Genomic DNA, 20,344 nt, shown 5'->3' on the forward strand with positions numbered 1-20,344 from the left:
ATTTAGGACATACTCCAGAAATGTGTTTATCTGCAATTCAAGCTTCCCTGGTGTCCTGGATTTTTGTTTGCCAAATCTGGCATCCTACTTGTCCTCCCCACCTGACTTGAGTACCAGGGGACAGAGACCATAACTGTCCCGCTCATTTTTCTGGCCCCAGTGCCTACGTGAGGTTCAGGCTGAGAAATGAGTGTGGGTTTGGGGTAAATGCAGAGAAGGCAGGGAGGCTGGACCCCAAGTCCCTTCCAAAGTAGACCCAAGAGAGGCCATATAACACACAAATCCCATCTTGACCAAAAGGAAAGAATCCAGCTCCACTCACCTTCCAGTCTGGGGGTAACTGGGCCCCAAAGCCCAGAGCTGGAAACATCTTATCACTAATCAGAGAAAGGAGAAGAAAACCACCATGAGAGGGACAGAGGCCTCACCGGTCCATCCTCACCCCTCCCAGCCCCCACCCAGGGCTGGGCCCACCCTGCCTCACACCCCTCCAAGAACAGAAGGAAAAGCTCAGCACCTCTAGAAAGAGCTCTGTGTGAATGAGGTACTGAGCTCACACCACCTCTGAGCACCTGGCCAGTGAGGCTTGACCCCCATCTACATCTGTGGCAGACATGGCTAATCAATCATAGCACTTCTAACCAGTGGGTCTGGGTGCATCTTCTAGATCCTTCCCAAACTGGGACCTTGGGCATTCGCTAAACCACAGTCGTTATGGAAAGGTACTATCTCTCTCAACCTTCTTTTTATGGCTGGGAAAAATTCTCCTGAGAACCCTGGCATAGCTTCAAGACCCTTCATCACCCAGCTCTAGAGCCTACTACTCTCATCTGCTTCCATCGGGCCTCCCTCAAGCCCCACTGCCCCAGCCCTGGCCACGGACCACTAGCTGTGCCCCAAACACACAGGGCACCCTCCTGCTGCAATTTCAATCATGTTGTGCCTCCCCTTGAACTTCCTGTCCCCAGCAGTGGTAAACTCCTACTCATCCTCTAAGGCCCAATTCAAACAGCTCCTTCTCTCTGTGGATTTCCGAGACCTGAGAATCCTTCTCTTTGGTGCTCTTGTAGCTCCTGCGTTACAGGTAAACTGGCCTCTCAGAACTCCAGTGACTTTTCCCAGTCTTCCTCCTCGAGGGTGAACTCCCTAAGGATGGGGATCGTGTCTCACCTGTTCATTCACTGGAGGTGTATATATATTGAGAAATCCCCTGGCTGTTGTGTGGAAGACACACTGCCAGCTGCTAGGACAGACGCAGAGAGACCAGTGAGGAGCTACTGAAGTGATCTGGACAGGAGGGTATGGTGGTTTACAGGCTGGTAACAGTGGCGGTGGGAGAAAGGGCCAGACTCAAGACTGTTTTGAAAGGATTTGCTGAAAGAACAGGGGATATGAGGGAAGGATAAAGTGCAGGGTTTTGGGTGAGAAGTGGTGCCTCTCACTGAGATGGGGAAGGGTATTGGAGGAGTCGGACTGGGGCAGGTGCCCAGCACTCACTAGGGTCTTCCTTGCTAAGTCTGAATGTCCACGAGAAGGCTCAGTAAAGGGACTGAGTGGGAAGCTGGATACAGAGGACTCCAGAGCAGCAACAGCAGGCTCCTCCACCCACCTGTGCAGATGGGGACTTTCACCTCCCTTGCTCTATGTGCCATACTTTTCTTAATGTGGCTGGAGATCATAGCCACGCATTTAACCCTGGAAGTCAGACCCTGGTCTCAGGCAGCCTCTCCTAGGGAGGCCAAGTGTGCACAGGATTCCGGACCCTGCTGCTGCTCCTGCCAAATCTCTGGCACCTGTACCTTCCTACCCCTGTTTCCTGTGTCTTGGCCTCCTGACCATTCCACCTTTTAGCCTGGAGGTCCCAACGAACACCACCTGTGGCTATAACACCATAACCTTCAAGTGACTTCTGATCCTTCGAGGCCACACCCCCTATACAGCCTTCCTTCACTGACTTTCCACTGCCCCTGCCTTAACCCAAAGATCTCCAGGAAGCATGGTCATGGGAAGAGGGCCCACACCTGCTGGCTGCTCCTTCCAAATTCCCAGCAGGAGTGAGACTATTAGGTCACTAGGTGTTGGGCCCAGGAATCAGAATGGCTGGGTACTAGGCCCCTGATCTGTGTGACTTTGGATACATTCTCTACCTCCATCCCACACCTACATTTTTCCAGCTCTAAAAGGGAAAGCTGCAACAAAGGTAAACAAGTTTCATTTTCTATCTTGATTCCTTTTCTTACTGGCTACTTGGTGTATCGTGGAGAAGGATTCCAGTGTGGATCCAGGGTTCGGTAGGGAAGAGGTCAGCAGTTGACTAGCAATGCCTGCCACAGGTGTTGGAAGGGGCAATAAGGTATGTATACCATGTGTTGGCCATTCCCAGTTTGAGAATCTTTGGGACCCTTCTTTCAGCTCTGACAAGGTGAGCTTCCCAGTTGGATGGAACTGGAACTGACCTCTAGAGTCCCTCCCCAAGCTTACCTGTCATAGTCCTGAATGATCTGCCCGACAGCCCAGATGGCCGACAGATATTCGTTGGTGCCCATAGGGTTGATATAGTGCAAAGAGGAAGGGTCGAGGGGATTCCCATTGGAGGCTGTGAAGTCTATCCCAACCTGTAGAGTGGGGGGAGAAAAGGCCACCCAGTTGGCCAGAGACTCCAGCTCCTGATCTCCTCCTCAGGGAACAAAGAGACTGATGGGACATGGGAAGCCACTCATCTCCCCATGTCAACCCACGCTTCCATAAGATGGTCTGAAACCTGGAAACTGATTGTGTCACTCCTTTGCCTCTAATGCCATCTGTGGCTCCCTACTGCCTGAGCATAAAATCTATTGCCCAGCTGTGATACAAAGTCAACTTGCAGTCCCAAATTTCTTTGTCCCCCTCGTTGTCAAACCTACACACTCATCTGTCTCCATTTCTAGGTCTTTTTTTTTTTTAAGATTTTATTTATTTATTCATGAGAGACACAGAGAGAGAGAGAGGCAGAGATACAGACAGAGGAGAAGCAGGCTCTATGCAGGAAGCCTGATGTGGGACTCAATCCCAGGACTCCAGGACCATGCCCTGGGCTGGAGGCAGGTGCCAAACTGCTAAGCCACCCAAGGATCCCCAATGTCTAGGTCTTTGTCATGAGGTTGCCTCTACCTAAAGAGCCAGGCAATCTTTTCTCCCTATCTAATTCTCCTCTATCATTCAGGCCCAATTCAGATGTCGCTGCTCCAATGAATCCTTTCCAGACACCTTATCCCACCCCAAGCCACTTCCCTATTGTCCCTCAGATCCCCAAGAGGCCGAGATCTGGGGCTGCCTGGTAGGCCATGCCTATCTGCCCAGAGTGGGTGCTCACTGTAGGCAAGACACAGGCCCCTGGAGCCAGGTCTAGGGTGAGGCACAGAGCACCAGAGAAGGTGCTCCATAGGGGTGATCTGCTCTCTCTCAGGGATCTAGGGAGACAGATGACCACCTTGGAAACTGGTCTTCGTGGGGTGAGTCTGGCACAGAGGAGGTGCTCAGTATCCATTGTTGAATATGCATACACACGAGGAATAGGAGAGCTCAGTCTCTCAGAGTGAGGGGGTCATGATGACCAGTGGGGTTAGACATCAACAAGGCCAGTCTCCTGACTCCATATAGTCCTACAGAGGACCTCCAGTCCCATGGGATCTAGATGTCGTGGCAGAGAGTGGTGAGGCAAGGCAGAGAGGTGGGCAGAGCATGGGACCCCAGCAGGTTTTCCCCCCGGGGTGGAGGTCCCCTTCAGGTGAGGACGCATAAGACCAGATGAATGGGACAAGTCTGTGGGGCACACACTCCAGGCCACAGGCAGAGGGACAATTCATTTATTGAACACCCACTATGTGCCAGGCACTGAGTGTTTGGCTGAGGTTGGCACAGAAACAAGTCCTCACACTTGGGGCACTCACAGTCTTCTGCACCCAGAAGACAAACAGGGACAAGAGAAAGATATTTAAATAATTTCAGAGTGGCAAGTGTCCTGAAGATCGCAAAGTAGGAGAAGTGATAAGGAGAAACAGGAGGCACCAGGGGAGGTCTCCCTGAGGAGACCTCTATGCCATGGCCCGAAGGATGGCAGGGCAGCAGCCATGAGAGGTTTCCAGAAGGTGCATTCCAGACAAAGCAGATGCAAAGGAGCTTGGAATCCTGGAGGGACAGTGAGCACCCTTGTGGATGGAACTGAGTGAGCAAACAGGATGGCAGCAGAGGAGACAGGAGGGCCGTCTGACCAGCAGGGGGGAATCTGGCTTTCTGCAGAGCTGTAGCCAGCAATCTGCTGGGGGCAGGCAGCCACGCCCCGACTAGGCTCAGCACCCTGTGCCCTCTCCCCTGGGCCAGACACAGAGGAGCCCTTCCCGAAGTTGGTCCCGAACCCCTGTACTGCAGTAGTGGCCCGGGCCCCTAGGGAGGATCCTTGCACGGGGCGGGGAGAGCCTTACCGTGAACATGAGCTGGCAACCTCCCAGGATGTAGTCAAGGAAGGAGTAGTCCCGGTTTATCTGGAAGGAGTCAGCGGAGTCGGTGGGTGCCTGCCCTGCGCCGGATGGCTGGCCCTCTACCTGCCCACAGTCCCCAGGAATGACCTCTGGGGAACTGATTGCTCTGGGCCCTGAAACCTTAGTCGAGTCAAGGAGGCCAAGGGAAGCCCCAGTCTGATTATGACCAAGCCCCACTCTCTTTGTAACAAAGCACTCAGAGCAACAGTCCAGTGGGTCTCACACACGCACACGCGCGTGCATGCACTGTCTCCCAGCAGGTCCCAGGGCCTGGTGTCAGTTGTATCCACCAACGACATGGCAGAGACAGTCTCAGTGTTGCTGTTCAGTCCCTAGGCCCGCTCCAGCCCTGGCCCTGCACTCCGAGCAGAGGCGGCCAGCTCAAGGGCTTCCGCTATACATTAATAAAGCTGCTAAAACCCCGCGTTTGTTGTGATGGTCTCTGCTCCTTTGGGCCAAGGGTACTGGCCTTCCAGTTTGGTGGAGTTATAAGGGGGTTTCCTTTCAAAATAAACGTACCTAAGAGAAAAAAACCAAGGATGGGGGAAAGAAGGGCTGATCACAAAAAAGGAATAAGTGAGGCAGGTGGCAAAAATCCTGCAGGGGACTATGACAGAAGTTCCAGAAACTTTCAAGGACTGCACACTAAGATGCTGCCACCTGATGGCTTAGCTTTCACCCAGCACTTCTGCGCTGTCCCACACTAAACGAGCAGTCATAGAAGCCCCGCCAGACAGCAGGACCTCCAGACCAGGACGCAGAGGCACAGGGAGGGTGCCAGGACTCACTGGGCACCTTCAGGCCCGGCGGCCAGGGCTCTCATTGCCTTAACATCCTGCCCGATTCCAGCAGACGACGGGCTGCCGGATACCCAGGGCGGCCCTGGCCACTGCTCGTGTGACCCTCACTCCCTTTCCGGGACTCAGAGGCCCCAGCTCTACCACGGGAGTCACCTCAGTGATGTTGCAGGGCCCCTGCTGGGCGTCCGTCTGCCCCCGGGGTGCCGGACATGTGACGGGCAAGCTGCCAGCATGGGAAGCAGGTTCCTTTCCCTGAGGAGAGGCCCTGGAAGGTCATCTTGTGCCCTCCCAGAGCTCCTTACATCCCAGGAATGTGATATGAGATGAACCCGCCACATGGTTTACCTTGTGAACATCCCCATTCTACAGATGAGGAGACCGAGGCCCAGAGAGGTCAAGCTCAGAAGATCCCAAAGCCAGGACATGGCAGAACCAGGATTTGAACCCAGGCCTTGCTGGCTCCAAACCCAGTGCTCTGTCCATCCCTTCGGTGGTGACAGCTCCCTGCGTGACCCCCAACCAGGCCCCTGCCTGGGCCTACCCTGCTGGCTCACCTTGCAGGAGCACAGGATAATGATGCCTGAGTTTTTATAGTTCTTCTTCTTCCTTTGCTTCTTGGGGTTGATGCACTCAAACTCCAGCTGGACAACATGAGAAGAGAAAGAGAAGCTCAGCCCGGGCCTTCCATGGGGGCCGACCCTACCCTGGACCCCAGGATCCCCTCCATAGTGCTGACTGGAGGGCAGCATGCCTCTTCCAGGAAGCCTTCCTGGATGTCCACACCCAGAAAAGGTTCCTGTGACTTCAAGCTCACACCAAGCTGTGCTTGCCTGACATAGGAGGACCTGCATCTGCCCCCCACCCCAGATGATGACTCGTCTACATCATGTCCACTCCTATACCCGGAACCATCACCCAGGGCCCGGCTTCTTGAGCTGAGTTAAGTGGACAGCTCTTGAGTGCTAACCATGTGCTAGGCCCTTCCCCAGTATCATCTCATGTGACTCCCACTCTCTTCCTCTGTCCCACTGGGCAGATGGGGAAATAGGCTCAGAGGAATCGGAAGTCTTGCTTAATTAGGGCCACAGAGCCAGAGAGGTGGGATCTGGGCCCCAGTCTGCCCAATCCTAAGCCTGTGTCCCCCACTCGTCCCCTGCTGAGCTTTCAGGGTCACACGCATGGGGCCCATCTCACCGGGACGCCATCACGAGCCTCACACATCTGCGACACCGAAGTCTGGAACTCGCCGATGAAGTCATGGCCCCCGTCATTGTCATAGTCGTAACACATGACCTGGGGTGGGTCCAGTGAGGTCACCTCAGGGCAGCTCCCAAGGAGGTGCTCTCAGTCCCTCTCAGTTGCCTGAGCAAATCCCACATCTTCCTTTTGCTGGTGCCTCCCCCTGATCCCCAGCATCTGCCTTGCTGGGATGATGCTGTTAGCTCATGAACTGCCTCCTGCAGGAAGCCTTCCCTGATTGCTGGGAAAAGGGACACCCCAGCAATGGAGGCTGTACACTCTGGAGCAGGAAGCTTGACTCCCCACACACCTGTCACTCAGCTCCTCATCTGTTTGGGGCTGTGGCCCACTTGCCTTCATGGGCCATGGCCAGGGGCCTTCCCTAGGGATGTTCCACAGGGCAACTCTGGACATGCCTTTCATTTCCCTACATTGTTACCTTCCTTGAGATAGGCGCAAAAAAATCCCAGCTTTCCATGCCCTCTAATTGAGCTGTCACTTCTCGGAAGAAGGCAAGAATTACCATACCCATTCCACTGATGGGTAAACTAAGGCTCAAGAGGGAAAGACTTGCCCAAAGTCTCACAGCAGCAGTAAGAGACCCAGAACTGGAATTCGGGTTTCCTACTACCCCATTCAGGGATCTCTGCCCCGGCCTCACTGATCTCCTCTCCCCCATCTGCATCAGACACGGTCCCTGAGGACTGAGGGTTTGTAGAGACCAGTAACCAATGTCCTCATCACAGTGACACTTGGTCGCTTCCAAGGTGCTTGCATACTCGCTGTCCTCAGTGGCAGCACCCCAGCCCTCTGGGAAGAACCAGGTAGTCATTCTGTTCCTGTTTCAGAGAAGGGCTCACGGAGACAGCTGCCCAGATGGCTCAGGGGGCCAGACATGTGAGACGAGAGCCCAGGTCCCCGCCTCTCCCCTTACATAGGTTTGCTTTTTCCATCTTAATAAGGAAGAGCTTTGCCAAGGCATCCCCAGAAAGCCGCGGGTAAGCGAGGAGGCTGGAGCTGGCAGGGTGGGGCGCAGGGCCCCGAGCCCCCTCACCTGGATGGGCTTTTCCATGTCCCCATCACACAGGGACACCAATGGCACAGTGAACGGTTTCCACACAGGGTCCAGCGTGTACTTGATCACCTGCAGCACAGCGAGAGCCACGGGTGAGGGCAGGTCCAGGGCAGCAGTGCTCTGGGTTGGGCCAGTCCTGCAGGTTTGCGGGTGGCAGGTACAGAGGCCCACGGCCACACCTCTGGGAGGGAAGGGAGCATCCCCGTGGCAGGGAGGGACGGCGCCTTGAGGCACCATCATGGCTTTGCCTGTTCACTGCGTGGCTGTGACCTTACAGCCCGTTCTGACACATGGGGGTAGCCGGACTACAGACCCACGGACTTAGAGACTCCCAGCGCCCTGTGCACCCACCTCAGTCCTGTGAACCAGCATCCACTTGCCATCGTCTCCTGGTTTATAGAACTCAAGAAATGGGTCTGACTTTCCAAAGAGGTCCTGGAGGAAGCAAGAGGATGTGTGTGAGGAAGGTACAACTCTGCCGTATTCAGACGAGAGGTGGTGGTGGTGGTGGGGGACCCAGCTGCCTTCCCCAATCCAGCCTCAGGAGTGGGAGCTGCGAGCAGAGCCAGCCCCCTGGGGCCAACCAGCTCCCTCAGGAGAAACCACCTCATCCTGGGGTTACCAAAGCCTGTGCTCAGAGACCCTGAGACCTGGAGCCTGCAGGCATTATAACTTAGATGGGGCAGGACTTCAAAGGGTGATAGTTCCTGCAGCAGGATGTGATTTTAATTTATTTCGTGGGAATCTGAGAAACTGAAACTATCTGAGCATGTCACAGAAGGGATATGATATCCTTTAAAAATCCATTTTAAAACAAGTATCAGGTAATATTCAGGGAAAAAAAACATCCCAGGCAGAGGGAACAGCAAGTGCAAAGGTCCCGAGGCAGGAGGATGCTTGGTGCAATCCTGCGACAACAAAGAGGCTAATTTGGCTGAGGCAGAATGATGGTGGGAAGAGTAGTGGGAGTGAGGTGAGGGGGCACTGTGGACACATCCAGTGGGGCCCTGTAGGTTACTATAATGATTCTAGCATTGACACTGAGTGAAATAGGGAGTCCCCAGGAGGGGGTTTCCAGTTACGTCTTGAATACCTCTAAATAATGGTAAACTCATTACTTTAGTGGTAAAGAGGTCCTAATTTGGTGTGGCCTGACTGCTTCCTGGATGGGGCGTGATGAAGGTAATGGCCGGAAGCAGCAGGACTGGGCCCCAGGAGCCTGGGCTGGGGGAGGGATACTGCTCCCTGATGGAGAACCCCCTTCTCGGCTGCCTTACCTTCTTGTCCAGCTTCCTGCCCGCCAGACTCAGTGTGATGACCTGGTTATCAGACAGCTCCTGGGCAGCAATCTGTGAGGCCAGAGGAATGTGAGGGTCGGGACCTCCCATCTGACCCCCTCCCTCCCTACCCCCCAGCATCCTGCCAGACAGAGTGAGCACAGGTACTCAGGAGTAGCTCTCCAGGGCTGGGAAGGGGAAAAGAGAGGAGGGGTAGTACCACGCGACCCTGCCTGTGGCTCTCATCTTCTCAAAACCTCCGTTTCTACCAAAGTAAACTATCTGAATAAGGGGAATCAGCACTGCTCATGATGGGGAAGCCGTTTGAGGAACCCCAGATGAGGGGTGGTCTTGAGCCCTGGGGAGCATAGCTACCTCAAAATGCCAAGACACTGGGCATTCCAGGAACCTTACTGTGTAGCTAGGGAAACTGAAGCCCGGGGCAGGGGCAGGAGTCACCTGAGCTCCTCTGCTGCCTTGTCATCTGTTCCTCCATGCCTTTCCTCTCAGCCATGGCCTTATGGCCCATCCCAGCCAGTGATGGACCAGCTGAGTGACCCTGGGGCTACCCTTGCCCTCTCTGGGCCTCTCTCTCTCTCTCTCTCTCTCCTCTCCCCACAGAGGGGCAGGGAAAGCCCTCAGGCCAACAGCAACATATGTGGGGTGGGTTCCTCTTACCTCACGCCTATTGGACAGCCTCACCCACAAGCTACTGGACCTTCCAGAACCACACACAGGCCAGGTTGGACACTAGGCTCCCCTTCCTTTCCTCCATCAGACTTGCTCAACAACCTTGCAAGGGAAATCCTATTACTGCCCTCATTGCACAGAGGAAGAAGCCGAGGTCTGGAGCCACACCACCACAATGCTAGGGGAAACAGTGTACCAGGCTGGGGGCGGGGGGGGGGGGTGCAGAGGGAACTGCTGGGTTGGCTTCCAGATGGAGGGGAGCTGGCTAGTGAAGGTATATAGATGGCAAGGTTCTGAACCCCAAGAAGTGGGGGGAGGGGTTGGGAGAGAATATTCCAGGTGGCAGGAACAGTGGGATGCTAAGAATTCAGTTTGCATGGAGCCCATAGTATGTACTTGAAGGAAAGCAAGGAGGGGTTCCTCACAGCCTTGAATGTAAACTCCACAGGCAGTGGGGAGGCAGGGAGGCTCCAGAGCAGGGGTGTGACTATAAATGAGCACATATAGCTTCGGCCCTCCTCCCTCCAGCTGGCCAGTTCCTCAGCTGTCATACTGGCTCTGAAGGGGGACAGTCGGGAGGGAACCTCATTAGCCTAACTGCCCCAATGTGCTTTGTCTCTGGGCTCCAGGTCCCTTACGCGTAAAACAGGTTTCACTCCCTTCCAGGAGACTGTGAGGACCCAGGACTGGTCTGCGCAAAGGGCCTGCGTAAGGCTGGGATCAGTGCGCATCACTGGGATCAATGCGCATCGCTGGAATCACTGCGCGCTGCAGCCACACACAGAGACCCGCAAGGCGTTTCTCCGAGCCCCCCTAGGGAGGGCAGGTCGGGCGGGAGGGGAGGGCATGCTGGGAGGCTTTCGGGACGGGATGGGTGGGGGACCCCTCTGCCCCGGGAGTAGGAGGCCACAGGGGCCTCTGGCAAGCCCCCTACTGCCAGCTTGGCGGCCCTCAGTGCATCATATGTAAAGCCAGGAGCCCGTTGCTAAGAGACCTGTTGCTAAGTTGTAAGTTGGGCCTTTTTACTCCAAACAAAGCTGGTGATTATCTGCCAGGGAAGCAGCCCATTGATGGGGGAGGGCAGCGGGCAGAGGCGGAGGGGTGCGGAGCGCAGGGAGGGGGCTGGTACCGTAATCAAGCCCTTCCCTGCAGGCTTGTCATTCATCAGCAGCAGCGGCCGAGTGATCTTCTTGCTGGAGACGATCTGGGTAGGGGGGCGGGAGAGAAGAGAATGGCGCTGCTAAGGGTTGGTGGGGAGGAAAGATGCTCAACGGGCACCACTCAGAGCACGCGGCTGGCTTCCTGCGGCCACCGTCTACACCTCCCCCTGAGTGACTGTCACATCGGGAGGGGGCCAGCAAGGTGGCTTACTGCACTGGGCAGCCGAGGAGACTGACGCCCAGGGGCGTCAGGACACTTGCTGGAGGGCTCACAGCTGGGGTCGAATCCCTGCAGCCCCACTCCCGGCGACCCGGGTACCCCCCAGCAAAGGCTCTGGCAAGGATCCCCTTCGGAGGCACCTGCAGCGAGCCAGGCCCGCTCACTGCCTCGCCTAAAGGCATCTACAGACCCCACCCCCTCCGCAGGGTGTGATCCCTGATGGAGAAGAGCAAATCCGAACTCCTATTACATGTTCATGCTCCGAACAGGGAATCCATTCGGGCAGCGCTCAGCCTCAACGCCATCCAGCCAGGGAGAGCAAAGCTGCCCTCCGCCCCTCTGTACACCCCATCCCCACGCTCTCCGTGGGCCTCTTGGGCGGGGGAAGGGGCTGCCAGTGCTGGCGGGGGTCTGCGCGGCTTTCCGCCCAGCCCACTGGGCCGGTCACCCCCTGCTCGGTCACCCCCTGCTCGGTGCGCCGTGGCCTTCGACGCCTGTTCTACGGGTGAGGCCACTGGGGGCGCCAAAGGGCGCGGGGAGAGCAGGTGCGGAGGCGGCCGGGCTGGGGTTGGGGCACGTGCCGCTCCTCCCGCCTGGGCTCTAGGCCAGGGACCCCCACCCCGGCCCCCTGCGCAACCTCCCCCAGGCGCGGGGCGAGGGCGGGGCGCGGGGGTCAGGGCTGCCGGCGCACCCCGCGGCGCTCTCCAGTTACCCCTGGTGGGCGTGGACTCCTGGGTAGGAACCCCGGGGACACACCCCGCTTCCCTCACAGCTGCTGCCCCTTGCGGGTTCCATCCCTTCTTCTGGAAGGCCCGGGCCACTTCAGCGTGCACGATTCCCCCACCATCACTCGTGGCAAGGTGGTCATCATTAGCCCAGAGTGAAATAGGGGTTGGGGGACTGGGCCGAGGTCCCGAAGGGGGCGGGCACTTGGCCATAAGGGCCATAAGGGCCATAAGGGCCATGAGGATGGTTGGAACTTGTGTGAGGGGCTCCTAGCCCTGCAACCTCCCGACTCCAGACGCTCACCAAGGACCAGGCTGGATGGGGAAGTGTCGCCCACGGAGAGAAAGGAAGTTGCTCAAGTTTACCCAGTAAGCCAGACAGAAAAACGGACTCCCGTGGGCACCTGGGTTGCTGGTCAGATGGATGCTCATACCCCCAGGAAGTCAAGACCATGTCTGATTACTTCTAACAATCGGAAGTTCTGGCTACGTGGGGTCCCCAGTCCCGTGTGGCCACAGCCTGCTGGCACTGTGTTCAGTGCTTTCTGATGGGAACTCTTGAGTTTGGCCCCAAACCACTGTGCTGCTCACTGGCTTTTGTACCTGCTCACCCCCAAGGCGATCTGCATTTTCCATGCTACCTTGGAAGCCAGCTGAGAAAATGGGGCTAGGGACAGGAGGCAGCAGGAGAGACTGGCTCCGAGGGAGGGACTGCCCTGTCCTTTGGAGCAGCAGGTGATGTCAGGGGTGGGAACTGCCTTGCCCTTGTTCCCCTGGAGGGGCCAGGCTCACCGTGCCCAGGCTGCAGGAGAACTGGCCCAGGAAATCGTGCTCATCGAGCTGTGTGCTGGACTTGTCCTGGTCAAACAAGGCGAACTTGAGCTTCTGCACCTCCTCAAAGTGGTAATCGAGGACGAACTTCTTGGAGAATGCAGGGTTGAGGTTGTTGACAGCAGTTTCTGTCCTGTCATACTAGCAGAGGGGCAGGGAAACAGGAGCCAGAGTCAGGTGGCCGGTTCAGGCCTTCTCGGTCTGCCCAAAATCATTCTAACTTGTTGCAACCCTACTCTGTGCCAGGCACTCATGGCCAGTTACCCGGGTGGCTGAGGCAGCTATGACTCCCAGCTCACAGATGAGGACATGGAGGCACAGAGAGGGTAAGGGACTTACCCAAGATTGACAGCTAGAGGGGCAGTGTCAAGATTTGAACCCAGGTCTACTAGCACTGACACTCTGAACTCTTTGGCCCTGGCTCCATACCAGGTGCCAGGGGAAGAGGTCGAGCCGTGTCTCTACCTATGTAAGTGACAGAAGGTAAATCCCTTTATCCATCAAGGCCTCAGTTTCCAGTTTTGTAGAATGAAGGGATTTGACTACCAGAGGTTTTTATCCTTTTTATCTTGGAAGAACTCTTTTTCCAAACTCCATTTCATGTGGCCACTAAGAAACAGGATGGAAATAAAGAGGGGTAAATAGGGGCAGATGCTTGCATCTGGGCATTGTACAGCCCAACATCCCCCACCTCCAACACCTCCCACCTCTTGGAAACCAAGGCCTGGGTAAAGTCAGGGCCTTTAGTGTGGGTCAGCGGTGTGGCTGGGACAAGAACCCCGCCTCCTGGCCTCTCTACATTGAGGCCCCAAACCGCGAGTCTGGGTGATGGTCTATTTTGGGGCCTGGGCTATGTTGATTTTTCCTCCCACCCAGTCTATTTCCAAGGGCTGGAACAGCAGGGATGAAAGAGGTCTCGGCCCTGGGCTATTTTTAGTGAGGGTGGCCAGCCTGGGTGAGAGAGAGATTGTCCGGGGGGAGGTCGGGGTGGGGGGTGCCATGCATGGGGGTGAGGGGTAGTGGGGAGGACACCATTCTCTGAGGGTTTGTGGGGGCTCCAGAGACTTGGCCGAGGGGACCAGGATGCTCCAGACAAGCTGGTTTTAGTCCTTGGCTGACCCCATGTTTCACCTCCCACTTCTGGCTGCGCTGCCATGGGTGACATGGGGGAGTCCCTACCCATTCTGGGCCTACTTTTCCCCTCCGTATAATGGGTCAATACCTCAGCACCATTTCCTTGGCATCCTAAGAAGGAGCCAACACCTGTGAAACTTAGTAAACCACAGTATGTTCACTGGGGATGCCCACTGTGGCTCAGCTGAATAACTATTCAAAATAGATACATATTTTGGAAATTTTACACGCATATACAACTATCTCAAAGGCCAGATACCAAACTGTCAACAGTGGTTCTCCCTGAATACAAGTCCCACTGTTCTGTTTTCTTTAGGTCTGTTTTTTCTAAATTTTAACATTCTTGGCAAAGCTTCTCAATGGAAACTGTGTATTATCTGATTTGGCTCTGTTTATAATTGAAAGTAATCAAAAACAATAGAGTACATTTTCTTTGAGACTTACTTTACTACAATGAACAAAGACCCCTTTTAAAACAAAAACAAAGCAACTTTTAAAACTTGAAAATGTTAACGGTTTGGATTTCTCAAAATCCTTCCTCAAGCTGCATCTCTCCCCAGCCCTCAGGTTGAAGTCTTCTAGCTCAGAAGTCCTTAGCACTGTCCACCTCCCCAGTACTGGGGCTCTGGGGCAAGGTAGGCAGGGGAAGGATATCTTCATTTCACAGATGAAGAGACAGGCTCAGAGAGGGGCAGCCACCTGCCCAAGGCCACACAGCAGGGAGCAACAGACCTGCGTCTTGCTCCAGCTCTGGGACCAAAGCCTGGATTCCGCATTTCTCTGTTTGCTCTTCACTGACTGTTCTTTCACTTAGGAATAAATGTGGAAAGTTATTTTAAAAATGGAAGCATTTTGTAAAACTAATATCTAAGGTTTTTATGTATTATAGTAATTTAAAATATTGCAATATAAAATATAATATAAATCTCTGAATTATAATAACTTGAATATGAATATCATTATTTTAAGTAGTAATATACAAACATTTTATTGATTTTTTCAAGTTTTTAAAAAATTTTAAATAATCTCTATATCTCACAGGGGGCTTGAACACACAAACCCAAGATCAAGAGCCATATGCTCCTCTGACTGAGCCAGCCAGGTGCCCCTAAAAACATTTTAAATAAAATGTATTTTTTGTAAGTAGGTTCCACACCCAATGTGGTGATTGAACTCACTACACTGAGATCAAGAATCACATGTTCTATTGACTGAGCCAGCCAGGTGCCCTTTAAAATTTAATTTTAAAAGCAATAATCTTCTAAGTAACCCCTGTCCCATCCTCCAACTCCCTCCAACGGCAAAACCTGGAAGTCCTAGGATCCAGTGAGAGTCCCTCCCCAGCAACTGAGCGGCCCTCCACCTACCCCAGATGCACATGGAGGGGCCTCACCTCAATCCACCTGCCATCGTTCTCTGTAAAGAGGACACAGAACGGGTCAGACTTGGAGGTCACATCCCGGTCCAGCAGGTTCTGGCCACTCACGGACAGCTCCACCTTGCACACGCAATACTGGGACCCGATGGGGGCTGCCCCCACTGCCGGGGTGCCCCCACTAGGGATGTAGGCCATGGGAGTTGGTGGTGGTGGCAGCAGTTCCTGGCAGTCTAGGGGGACAGAAGTGGGGGTCAGAGAGATGGAATGACAGCTGTGTTTACAGCAGGATAACAAAAGCAAAAGCTTGACAACAGGAGGATGAAGAAAACTGAGTCTCTGGTAGGCATGTTTAGTTTGCAGTTATTATCTGCGTTGATCAATCTTTATCTATGAGACCCACGCAAGTCAGATTAGCAACAGATCACAGTGGACCTGGGCATCTAAGACACTCATTTTGCCAGGACAACCTGGGCTTCTGGGCGATTAACATTTTGGCTACGGTGGAGCTTATAATAGCTCAAGTCTCCCTCTTTGCTTTGGCCACTAGGAAGCTCACTCCTGATAACTTATCCAAAATTTGCCTTTGTTCATTGCAGTCTTGTTCATCTTGTGTATCCTGAGCCTCAGCACAGTGACAGAGACACACACAAGAAGGCACCTGATGTATGCTTGTTGAATAAGATGAGCATATATATTGGTGAATGGACAGACCCTCCACGTTGCTCAGATTCTGTCTGACTTGGTCATTTTCCTCAACACAGAATTTACTCTTTCACTCGCACATGACTTCCCTCAGTTACCACGGACAGGGCCTTATGTACCCCTTCCACTGTCACAGCTAATTACTGGCATTTGCTTATTTTAAGCAGTTCTGTTTTCTTCCAAGTGCAAGGTGTTCATCTGGAACAAGTGCTGAGAAACCCATCTCGGGGGTAGAGGGGGCTGAGGGGGGCTCTGGGCTCCACCCATAACAAGTCCTCTGGCTCTCTGTGCCTCAGTTTTCCCATCTGCCCATGAGACATCATGACACAGCCCTCCCAGACTCCTGTGGTCAGGTCTTATTTCCACCAGCTCATGTGTAGTTCACACAGACCTTGTCACTGTGTGGATGAGTCCAGCTCCTTGACTAATATTTCACCCTCTCACTGCTGAGTGGGTGGCCAGTCCTGCACTGCCCCCCAGGCTGTTCCCTGAGGGGACACGAATCCAACCTACTGTGTTTATGAGCACTAGCTAGGAGCTGAGCATGTGATTTGCTAATCCTCACTGGGTCTTGTGGGGCAGGTACTAACATCGCCCTGTTTTCCAGATGAGGATGCCGAGGCTCACTCATTCACTCTACATAGAGTGTTTACTGAGCATCTACTAGGTCCCAGGAACCGGGCCTGGATGGGGATCCTGTAGGCAGAGGGCTGCCCAGTCTCAGCTCTCACAGTCTAGCTGACAGCAGCCAGTCCTGGGAGGCTTAAAGTGATGGAAACCCTGAAGGGTTTCGAGCAGAGGGGTGACATAATCTGATTAGTGTTTTGAAGGCTGACTCTGGCCCCTGTGGGGAGAAGGGGATGTCAGGCTAGGGGAGGCAGCAGGGAGGCTGGCAAGGAGGCAGCTGTCAGCCAGGCAGGAGGGACCAAGGCACAGTGGCAAAGCTGGGCTCACCCTTCTCCCTCTGACCCCCACTGCAGCCCACTCCCTGAGCACCAGCCAACCTCTGGCTGGGCAGACAGAGGCCCCAGTCTGTACGAGGCCTGGGCAAGTGTGGGGCTGGCGCCAGAGGCCCCTCTCCCCGTCCAGACATAGCGCACTCTTGGCGTGCCTGGCAGGAGAGGATCTGGACAGTGACACAGCCAGTGTTCAGTCCCCACCCCATCTGTCCCTACAACCTCATCATCATCACACGAGCCCACAGCAGCAGGACAGCACTGCAATTTGCCCGCAGGAATTCTTTTTGTCGTGTAAAAATCAGTTTCTACAGGAAGGGCTGGGGAAACTGCAATCACTCCCTGGGTGCAGGTGGGTAGCCCTCCACATGGGGGAGGGGAGGGCAAATCCTTGACCCAGCTGGGAGGGCAGGGGTGGGCTGGGTGGGGGTACAGGGATGTCCAATGGGACACCTTGCCATTTGGCCGAGAGATTGCCTGCTGATGCTCACAACCACCCGGAGTGGGGTGGGTCACAACGGTCACCCCCATTTTACAGATGAGGAAACAGGCCCAGAGGGTGAAGTCCCCTGCCCAAGGTCTCATGGCCAAGGAGCCACAGAGGCTGGGTGTGTAAGCTGGCTCTCCGGGCTCCCCAGGCCAATCTGTGCCTCTAGCCAGGGAAGGAGGGCTGCTAGTCGGGGCCTGGGGGAGTCATCACGGCTGAAGTTACACAGTCTACACCTCCGAGGTCATCGCTGAGGGCATGGGTTCCAGCTTACCCGCCTCCTCTCCACATCATGGAGCCCCCTTCATGACATGCTAGGTGCCAACAAGACCACCATTCCCCCTGCTGCCAAGTCAGAGGTATCTGCTTTCCCCCTGAGGGGCATCAGGTAGTTCCTCGTGTGTGCACACGCCTGTGTATGATCACATACACACACATGCACACAAGCCCCACGCCAACAGAGGCCAAGGCACGCAGGCACACCTCGGGCCTGCTTCTCCCCTGCCCTGGCCTCCCCCACATTCAGTGCTACCACGCTGTCCTCCTACCCCACACTGGCTCCGGCCTGGCCCAGGGCATGGCCAGGAGGGCCCAGGTCACAGGGGAGGGGGAGGGTCAGGCTGGCTGAGCTCCTCGGAGCCTGTGGCGACTCCACCTGGTGTAGCAAACAGGCCCTAGCTAGAGCAAGCAATAGGTGGGCAGGGGAGGGGCACTCCCCTCCCAGCTCGGGCCAGGGTCCCCATCCCCAACTCACCCTCTGGCTGGAAGTTTCTGGATCCCCGAAATGGGGAGCACATGATGTCCGGAGTTGGGGCAGGCTAGGGTCACAGCGAGCCCCTCTGTGCCAGCCCGGCAGCGGGCAGGCAGGCCGGACCCTGAGGCCTGACGCAATGGAAAAAGAAATCACAGCTTATGCTGGGGCCGGGCCCCCTCCCCTCCTACTCCAGCAGGAGGGCAGGCGGGCAAGGTGTCATTAAGGGAGGGTTGGGCCTGCCATGCGCATCTGGGCCAAACGGAAACCTCCTTAATACAGTACCCAGCACCCGCACCACAGGTAATTTGAGGTTAGGGCTGGAGAGGCATGGGGGAGCCTGGGCCTGCGTGCAGATGATCCTGACTCTTGGCCCACATGGTCCTGACTCTTGGCCCACATGGGCACAGGTCTTCTAGGGTGACCAGATCCCCAGGGAAAGAGCTGGAAGGTGGGGATACAAAACCAATAGTCCCTTTTACAAAGCAAAGAGAGGGTAGGGCTTGAGAATTCTCATCCATTCGTTCTACAAACACTCCCAGAGTACCCTGCAAGGAAGAGCGATGAATAAGACACCGAGGCTTCAGCCCCCACAGGGTCCACTGCCCCCAGCTCCTAATTCATCTTGCCCTTCAGGCAAGACAGGATAGGCTCTGGGGACTCTGGTGCTGAACCACAGGTCTGGGACATTAGCGGTTTAACCAGAAACCTAGGAACCCATCATCCTTGACCTCTCTTTCCTTCACCCCCCATATATCCCACCGCTGCTGTAGATTCCACCTCCACAATGCATGGAGCAATCTCCTTACAGCCTCACTTCCACTGCATTGGCCCAGCCAGACCACCACTGTCTTGTGTCCAGCCAGGCACTGGCCCATGACAACTCTGAGCAACCCAGAGCCAGAGGGAGTTTTTATACATGCAAATCAGATGCCACCAGCACCTGAAAGTCTTCCAGTGGCTTCCCCTCTCAGGCCACAAAAAAACCCAATTCTCCCAGGGCTTCTAGGGCCCTGTTTGGCCTGACCCCATCTCATGCCATCCTCCCCCCTTCCTGCCCTGCCCCACCCCAGCTACACTGGCCTTCTCGTGCTCTGCAAACATGTCAGCCTTTCTCCTACCTCAGGGCCTTTGTATTTGCTATTCCCTCTGCCAGAACTGCTTTTCTTCACAGGGTGGGTCTTGGTTGTCGGAGGCCATCCCCAGTTCACCAGAGCTAATGTAATTTCCGGCTCAGCCCCACGCTGTTCCCTTCACAGATCACTGCAGTATACGGTCACTTTACGTGACCATTTGTCTATCTGCCTCCCTAGAATGTAACTTCCATGTGGGAGGGATCACCACGGCTTCCCCAGCACCTCGGGCAGCATCTGCACATACTGAGTACTGAATAAGTATGTACCAAGTGAAACAGACTCTTTAATTTCTAGCCTCAGAGAAATCACAATGACCTCTTCCCGACACACATCATAGAGATCACAAAGCCATCACTCACACCCTGGACCCTCATGATCACTCCAGGAGGCCAGCAGGAGAGGGCCTCATGTCCCACTCCACAAAGGTGGAAACAGCCCAGGAGGGGTGGTGGCTTCTCTAAAACAGGGAAGGATGATGCTGAGGCCAAAGGCCTGACTGCTTGACTCCATCCTTCCACCCACTATTGGCCACGGTGGCTAAGGGTCCAGGAGCTGGGCTGTGTGCACCCCACTCACTACAGGAAGGTCATGCCCAACCAGGAGGGTTCCTGACTCAGAGATGGGCAGTGACAGGGAGACACCAAGAGAGGCAGGCACGGGAGATGAGCAACAGGGTCGGGGAGGCAGATGGCTGAGCTAAGCAGAACACCTGGGAGCCTGCTGGGGAAAAGACGGAAAGGGAAGCAAAGGGCAGGGCTGAGGTGCCCAAGAAGGCAGCAGCCCCCCACTCCAGAGATTCTCAGCTGGTGGGGAGTATGGAGGAGTGTAACAATGGGATGGCCTATCAGGACTTCAGGAGGGGCAGCACGTGCCACTTGAAAAAGCGTGCTCAACTTGATATTTATTTGTGTATTTATGTATTTATTTATTTAAAGATTTTATTTATTTATTTGAGAGAGACAGAGATGGCGAGAGCACAAGCAGGGAGGAGGGAGAAGAAGGCTTGATCCCAGGACTCTGGGATCATGACCCAAGCCGAAGGCAGATGCTTCATCTACTGAGCCACCCAGGTGCCCCTCAACCTGATATTTAGAAGATGAAGAAAGAAATTCAGTTTTCAATGCTCACTACAGAAAATAATGCTCTATAAAGTCTGGTCAATGGTAGTAACAAGGTCATGGGTCAGTCTTCTGATCAGTGCCGGCAACAATAAGAGCACAGACCTAGGCCTCAGAATGCCCAACTTTTGATTCCCTGGCTCTGCCA

At 54.8% G+C, this 20,344-nt stretch overlaps 1 protein-coding gene across 1 annotated transcript in view; it reads right to left on the minus strand.

Moving 5' to 3' along the window:
- The window catches only part of CPNE2 (copine 2), a 45,825-nt gene that overhangs the window by 15,465 nt on the left and 10,016 nt on the right, over positions 1-20,344 (minus strand). The window contains exons 2-12 of the mRNA XM_072750172.1: positions 15,062-15,276; positions 12,496-12,675; positions 10,728-10,802; positions 8,909-8,980; positions 7,983-8,066; positions 7,611-7,700; positions 6,512-6,610; positions 5,872-5,958; positions 4,461-4,520; positions 2,482-2,615; positions 323-377 (exon numbers count right to left, since the gene is read on the minus strand). Coding sequence (XP_072606273.1) covers positions 323-377; positions 2,482-2,615; positions 4,461-4,520; positions 5,872-5,958; positions 6,512-6,610; positions 7,611-7,700; positions 7,983-8,066; positions 8,909-8,980; positions 10,728-10,802; positions 12,496-12,675; positions 15,062-15,241 — 1,116 coding nt within the window. The 5' untranslated portion in view covers positions 15,242-15,276. The remainder of the gene's footprint in view (positions 1-322; positions 378-2,481; positions 2,616-4,460; positions 4,521-5,871; positions 5,959-6,511; positions 6,611-7,610; positions 7,701-7,982; positions 8,067-8,908; positions 8,981-10,727; positions 10,803-12,495; positions 12,676-15,061; positions 15,277-20,344) is intronic.

This window comes from Vulpes vulpes, chromosome 2 (genome assembly GCF_048418805.1).
Source record: "Vulpes vulpes isolate BD-2025 chromosome 2, VulVul3, whole genome shotgun sequence".
NCBI classification, from domain to species: domain Eukaryota; kingdom Metazoa; phylum Chordata; class Mammalia; order Carnivora; family Canidae; genus Vulpes; species Vulpes vulpes.